The sequence below is a fragment of the Bidens hawaiensis genome, unplaced genomic scaffold (assembly GCF_021521415.1).
Source record: "Bidens hawaiensis isolate Kalapana, Puna unplaced genomic scaffold, B.hawaiensis_p1.1 tig00048054_1, whole genome shotgun sequence".
Taxonomy (NCBI): Eukaryota; Viridiplantae; Streptophyta; class Magnoliopsida; order Asterales; family Asteraceae; genus Bidens; species Bidens hawaiensis.
The window spans coordinates 81558-89493 of NW_027498582.1; the positions used below are offsets into that span (position 1 = coordinate 81558).

A 7936-nucleotide genomic window follows, 5' to 3' on the forward strand; every position below is an offset into this window, starting at 1 on the left:
ACGCCCCTCCCTGTTTTCAGGGGCTGTCTTCTATGATTCATCAAGTCAGCCATTCGATCAGTGAGTTGATCGACCACTTGATCCAATTGTTGCTCCACCTGTGCCATAAATCGTTGTTCCAACTCTTGTCCGTAAACCTCATCGAGCGGTCTCTGTCTCCTTGGAGGCATTTTGAGCCAAGAATTCGGCTTTGATACCAACTGATGCAGCGGTAAACGAAGATCGAATCACGTTGATTCAGTGAATACCCATGATGAACTTCCAAAACCCCCCAAATCCCACCCAAAGGTCAAGGAAAAATGAAGAGAATAATGATTATTAGTAAAATTCAAGTTTGTCTCTCCAAATTACATAAGAAACATATAAATATAGTTTCTAATACGAAATGGGCCCTAAAAAGGCCATGGGCGAAACTCAAACCCAAAATGAAAAATGCAAAAACTGACAAAAAAAAAACATAAAACGGCCCATAACTTTATTTAGGAGGTGTTTTAGGGCTTCGGACAGAGGCCAAACCGCCATAGGCGTTTGCCACAATATGCTCCTCGTCTCAAGCTTCGTTTTGACTGGTAATGGGCTTGAAACGGAGCTTCGTGGGTCAAGTTATTCCCATTTTCGTGGGCCACCTTTGGAAGCACGATCTTGAGCCTCCAAATACAACATGGCACGTTCTTCAATATTTGGGCATCCATCAAGATGTCAGAGTCACACCAGATGCCTGAATATTGCAAGTGTAGTTTAGTCAATTTTTATACATGTTAGTTTAGTTTCGGTAATTATTACGATGAATATAGGTCGAATACATGTTGAAAAAAAAATTCTTTGTTTAACATGTTTGAAAGTGCAGATCACTATTCGGAGTATAAAGTCGAACTTTTGACTAAATCACTTTTTGGATGGAAAACGTCAATAAGTAATTGATTTCTATTTATGTTCTATCGTGTGGAACAACCATGCGTGGGTTCAAACATTTGATAAATTTTTGGATGTTATTGATTGATGTCCAACATGTAAGATTATTGGAAGTTTTTATGTCACCATTATTGTTTTGCTATGATATTTGTATTACAATATGTTAAACGAGTCTTTTTGGAACATATATACAGGATGTCCCTAGGGGGATTCTAAGCACTACTCTTTGCACAACACTGAAGCGAGTAAAGTTGTTGGTACTCTCAAAACACGTTTTTTGGAGATGTGGCTTGCGTGTCTAAACTGAGCCGAACATCACATGTTCGTGTTCGTCCGGGTCGTGTGCAAACCTACATATCCGAACAACTATAAGACCTAACTAAATTCTACTACTAAACACCTTGATAATATCCACTAACGCCTTCGCCCTTGTGGACACTTTTTAAAAACATAAAAATTGCATAAGTTCAACTATCAGTTATTAGATCATTCATCAACTATCAATCTATAAATTAATTTCTGGGTGCTTGCTAGCTCTGAATGACTTAACTTAGCTTGCCATGTTCTTACAAGAAAGAATCTCTTCTCTTCTCCGAATCGAAAATCATGTTACTCATATTAATTGATGAGAGCTCATTTGAGGCGATTCATTAAAGAACATATATGTTCCAAAGTTAGGCTCTCTATTTCCCAGCATTGTATGGCCAAACAAACCTAACTAGACCATACAAAAGTACAAAAAACAAACTAAACTTAAACTACAAATATAACATACTTTATATATTCATATAACCTTTGATTTTAATACAAAAGTTGTGTTTATATAGACAGAACACATAAAACAAGAAAATTATATATAAAAAAAATCTAAATTAATCCGCGTGACACGCGGGCTAAAAGCTAGTATATTATAGATTTGGGAAAAAAAATTCTTAAAACGTTACACCACACATACCAATACGAAAGTTACTATGTTTTACATGACATGAGCAAATAAGTTAAAAGAGAACATAGCTAGTTACGTCTACACTTAAGACAAGATGTGTTTCACGCAGCTTCCGCAAATCCAACTCTAAGATTTCCATAATCGAATATGGTGTGGTAACGACGCATAAAGAAATCACCCATTACCCTGCGACGCACAGGAAATTAATTCTGTCAAACTTGACTACTTGAGTTTGGAAACTTTGAGTTTTATCTATCTAGTCAAATGGACCCGATGAACAATAAATAATAATAATAATAACAACAACATGTACCACAATGGGCCATGAGGATGAGGAACATCCAAAGAAATGAAGCCACTAATGCATTGCATATCAGCACTCTTGCCAATTTTAATTATGTACTACAAGAAAAGTAAAAAGTGTTTATATTATGAATTAGGCTAATAACTAAAAAAAACGCATGGACTTTATTTAAGGAGCATGATACCTCATCTGGTGAAAGTTCAAATTCTCTATCCCCAATGGTAAATGAAATAATAGGCATAAAAGGAATTCTAGCACAGTCCACCGTGGACGCACCAAACGGGATGGGAACAAGGTTACATAACTGCAAGTTGGGACCCGTCAAACGAAAATCAACAACATAGTATGTACCACAGTATCTAAACAAGACTAAACAACTCACGTCACCGGCAAGTTTTAGAATAATATCTCGGCTCTTCATGATCCCCTTACGCGCCAACCCCACTACTATTTTGCAGATTATACACATTGGGTTACCTTCCAGTCTAGAAAATTCACCATCACTCCCATCTACTACACTCTCAATTCTAGCACTGCACATCATAAGTGACAGCCAAAGTTATACATAAACTCGGTGCAAAATACGAGACTAAATGGTAATGATTTAGTGTATGCTGCATGTGGTGAGCAACATGTCTTCACTCTTCATATATAAATACCATTATTTGAATATTATTAGGTAAGGCATGCAAAGAGAGTATGTGTGAACTTAATGCAAAAGGAATAAATCACCCTAAATGATTCATCAATCATGTGTTTAAAATCCAAACCGTGTAAACGAAAAACAACCAATAAAAGCTGACCTGTCTTTGTGGCTTCCTAAGCATACTCCAAAGGGGATGCATAGCTTTTTTGGGTCAACCTGGCCGGTTTGAGCAATACATATGGTATGAAACCAAAACATCTAATCATATTTTAGTATATAAAAATAGAAAGTTGTTTACCACAATCCCAAGTATATCAAATATTAGGCGTCCAGATAAAGTAACCACCATGCGGCATGAATCCGCAAAAATCCCGTTAGTCCCAATGGCTTGATTAATCTGGTTGGTCATAGCCTGTAACAAACATTCTTAACTAATAAAAATATTAAGTGGTAATAATATCACAACATACTCTAAACAGCTTAAATTAGAAATTTAATGGTTTCAAAGTAAAACTGAATCCTTCAGTGCACATGAAATATGGAAAGGTGCATACTGTTGGACCATGAATACTACGACAAAAACAAAGCCCCTTGTCGGGTTTGAACCAAGGGCTTACGCGTTACCATGGGATTACTCTACCACTGAGTTAAAAAAAGGGCTTGGTTCATTAAATTCCTGAGCGAGTCTGTACTATGTAAGTAAAATATATCTTCTTATATAAGAAGCCCAGTTACACATATACAGAAGTGCCTCGACAAAAGGTCCATTTAGATATAATAATTGCATTGTAGCGGGTATATCAAAATCAAAAGGAATCACTAATCCAAGATCAAAATATTCGGAGGACTCTTCTGACCAAACAAAAAATATGTAATTGTCAGCATATCAATGAAGCTCCTGAATCTGCAATTGCTGAACACCCACCCTTACAAATACCTGCAAGAAAAATAACACAAAATGCAATAAAAAAATAAAAAATCTAACATCTAGTTGACTAAAGTGTTTGTCAAATGTGTACCGGTATGTTCTCCATTAAAAAGTATATCCCCCATATCAAACTAGCAAAGAACCAAATAAATAGACTTAGAACAAAATATATATAGAAGCATACTATATATAACAAGAGTTAAGGATTAGTTGAAAACCTGCCAGTAACCTTTCTCAGTGACTGGGACATAAGTATGCATACCCTTATAGTGATTCGGATCAACTCCCCCAAAAATGATTTCACCCCCTTCGTCTGTGTCATCTTTTCTGTTAAGCCAAAATGAAACTATGCGCTCCCTAACTAAATTTTGGTCAACCATATTGTCCCTAAACACAATTGAGGTAAGATATTGATTGATTAGACAAGATAATCCCCTTGACTGATTACACATGTGTACTTGACCAGAAGAAAAATATTGTTACACTCTAGCTTTTTAAGTAAAATTGTTATAATTGTGTAAATATGCAACTTATATAAAACTTACCATACTGGGACAACATTGCCAACAGATATTTCCTTGAATCCAAGCCCAAAGATACCATCAAACTTACCCTCCAAAAAGGTCATACCAACATCCGTTGTTGCCTCTATGAACTCCTGATGGTATATCGTTATTTCAGACTAGTAAATCCATACTTTTCACATACTCTAATCTTGTTCCAAAAATATTGAAGACATAGTTGTTAAATTCACCTGATTCTCAACAACTAGACCACCAACTAGGATGTTGTCTTCACTGAAGTATCCGGATATAAATCCATTACCATAATCAATATCAGCGTGTTTCCCTGCAAGAATTCCAATCAATATTTGCAAACAACTTGGCGAGTATTATAACACTTTTAAGTTAAAATGATCATGGTTGATATATTAGACTTTAAACTTAAACTAAGGATGCATTAGTACTATTATCATTAACAACTAATTATGTTATAGCGTTATACTATCGAGTTTAATATGTGTGCTCTGACCAAAGTCGAAAAGATGAACTCAACATTCTGTTCTTTCGTAGGTTCACTCAAGTTGAAAGTATCATGGGTGCAATGAAACAGGTCGTACCTAATGTTTTTTATGTCCTAGTCTTGATAAGAAAACTTTTAAATGTGGAACAAATCATGACATGAAGTATCTACTGAAGGAGACGTATTCTATATCATGAAAATGTTTGAAGAAGGTGATAAATAAACTGAACGCGGTTATGAGACTTATATCGAGCAAGAACAACAGGAGACCCCAAACGGGTCATAGAACGAAAAAGATTTTTTGAATACAATATCCATCTCCGAATCTGATACCAATTTAAGTCCTGATTATGAACACCAAATGGAAACACAAACAATAATTTATTGGATAACTCCGAATATTATTATCAAGGAAATGTAACTCAAAGAACCTTGATTACGACAATCCTACATAACCTAAGACTCGATTATGTATTTATAATGTTAACGCAACTTAGCTAACATGTAATCTCATAAACTCTAACTTAATTATTAAGGAAACCCATAAAAACCCCCTTAACCCATTAACACAAATCATTGATTACTCAGTCCGGGCCTCCACAACTCGCTGACTTGCGAGTGGGCTTGTCCTTCGAACGCGAATTAATACCAATATATGTATCTTCTATTGATAATTTAATCAGTTTTGTTTAATTCACTGTTCTCAGTTCATTTTCTATTCAGTTTGTTTATTGTGCGTCTTGATCCCAACAGTGACATATAAAGTATCTTGTTCATGAATATAGCAGGTGAACCTATTTTACTATAGAAAGCGAAACTATTTTTATATTTTTTCTTAATCAACGTGATTCCATTTTGGTAATACCCGTTTTAACCGGAACAGGATACTTTTTCAAAAGACCCATTTTGACCCATAACCAACTCGCCCAAACCTGTTTTAACCGTCACCCTACATGACCCCACCGCCCGTCTTGCTAACTGCCAAGTCTGGACTAGTAAAACACTTATCATAGTGGAATGTACAAGTTCATACTAAAATGAGATCGAATATAAGGCTATAAAGTGACTAACCAATCTTTTTGTAGGTGCTTGATTCACTAGATTTGTAGTTCTTGTGGAGAAAGCAGGATGCCTATTGGAGCAGCATAATCCATTTGCTTAATATTTTCAACCAAACACATATATATTCTGTATGAAAAACTTACTGAAGAATCACATTCTGATGACGGTATCCACAAATTCGCACTACCCGTATCAAAGATCACAGTAAAGTTCTGAGGTGGGGTGCCAATGCCGATCTCGCCAAAGTATTGAACATGTCTGTAGTTCTTTAGTGCTACTATATCAGACCTGTAGGAGTCTTGAACACCATCAACATGTAGTGCATACTTCTTAATGAGCGCGTTTATATATTCACAGTCATCGTACAAACTTGAATCTGAATTGATACGACCGATGGAACCGTGACTCTCTTTTCTCAGCTGTATCCTAACGAGACCGTCGGTTGATGTGCAAAAGACCAGAGTATGCAAAAGGGATGACAAGAACACAAAAAGTGGTATGGTTTTCGGTGTTGTTTCCATGGCAAATTTACAAGTCAATCAAAAATATTAGTTATGGTTAGCCAAGTGTTAAAAATTATTTTAAAACTCATGGCAATCTAACCAGTTACGTACATGATCTCATGTTTTTATAGGAAAATCGTACGTGTGTCTCTCATACGAGATTTATAACTGTATGATTTGCCCCTTATAATTTTGGCACTGGCTTTTTATTTCTTTGTAAATGTGGCTTTAATTTGTAAATATTAGTTATACACTATATAATTTATAAACTTTAATGAATATTTCACTTATGTGATTGGTGGAGGTGAGGTCGACCAACCAGTGGATGCCACATCGCATCCACTATGATAATTATTTTTGGTTCTTTCCTGCAAGTATTTCGTTACATATACACACACAATGGAAAGTTAAAACAAGAAACGCATATGGTGTGATGGAAAGTCTGTTGGCATGCAACCTGTGGGACGGGTTTGATCCTTGGGATTTGTGGATTTTGAGTTTTTTATAATTAAGTAATTTTCGGATTTTTTTTTTGTATCTTGCTTTGATGCCTTTGTAGAATGTGCCATCGTCATTTGCTTATTTTTATCTACGTTTTGAATCTGTTGTAACTCGTGAAGTAAACATAGCTAATTTTAAATACAATACATGGGTTACACCCGTACATGGTTAATCAGCCGCGCTTCACGGCAACACTATCCGATGTAAACACACAACCAACGAATAAAACATAAAAACAATGTTTATGCTCTAAATGGTAAACATAAATATTGTGAAGTAGTGCTCCCACATGTCTTCACAATTATTTACTCCTTCATTAGAATTCATATGGCAAGTGATAAAATAATAAAATTATTGTAAAACAGTATGCTTTCATTTAAGCATTAGCCTTTGTCTATCAAATATTATGCTACTTTTATTTGAAACTCAAAGATTTTGTTACTGAGAGAGTAAAACATCATTATAAAAGTCATCAGAGACCAAAATTTGATTCTTAAAATAACAAAGGACTGGCGTCGGTATATCGCATAAGGAGCCAAAAGTTTATTCACATCGTAACAATTATTTTATATAAATATCAAAAGAGCTTGATCGGTATCGGTTCTGCTAATTACGGTACCGACACTCGGTATAGCTTACGATAGAAAATGTTACTCTATTGCGAATACTACTGCATTTTCAACAAAACCTATATACTTTATTATGGTTTTAATGAAGTGACATAGATAAAAATAAACATGTCGTGATAGCACACTCAAATTTTTTTAATTATTGTATGTTAAACATTACAAAATAATAAATAACAGAAATACAAAAATGTGGTCGATCACATTGTTCAAGTATATAATATAAAGGGTAGGATTTGACTGGTTGCGTAAACATGGAGGGTTCATGTCAAAGAGATGAGACAAACCTTAAACTGAAAATGTTCATGCATAGGAGCAACAAAAAAGGAGGTAATTTTCACACGATTCAAATTATTGGATCATGTAATAAACACTCTTTGGTAGATAAAAACAAGTTAAAAGGTGTGACACGCCACTATAAAACAAGGTATTACATGCCCTTGTGAATTGTCTAGGAAAATTAGAAATAACTTGATGGCCGAGAA

General features: G+C 35.1%; 1 protein-coding gene across 1 annotated transcript; it reads right to left on the reverse strand.

Moving 5' to 3' along the window:
• Positions 1-1870: 1870 nt before the first annotated feature.
• LOC143597276 (aspartic proteinase oryzasin-1-like) lies at positions 1871-6354 on the reverse strand. The gene is made up of 14 exons (XM_077075820.1): positions 5965-6354; positions 5831-5891; positions 4491-4585; positions 4282-4394; positions 3955-4123; positions 3828-3867; positions 3691-3745; positions 3363-3372; positions 3107-3220; positions 2966-3024; positions 2545-2695; positions 2347-2466; positions 2172-2260; positions 1871-2044 (listed from the first exon to the last, which is right to left on the reverse strand). The coding sequence occupies exons 1-14, from the start codon at positions 6340-6342 to the stop codon at positions 1960-1962; spliced, it is 1539 nt and encodes a 512-aa protein (XP_076931935.1). The 5' UTR covers positions 6343-6354; the 3' UTR covers positions 1871-1959.
• Between the last annotated feature and the right edge of the window lie 1582 nt (positions 6355-7936).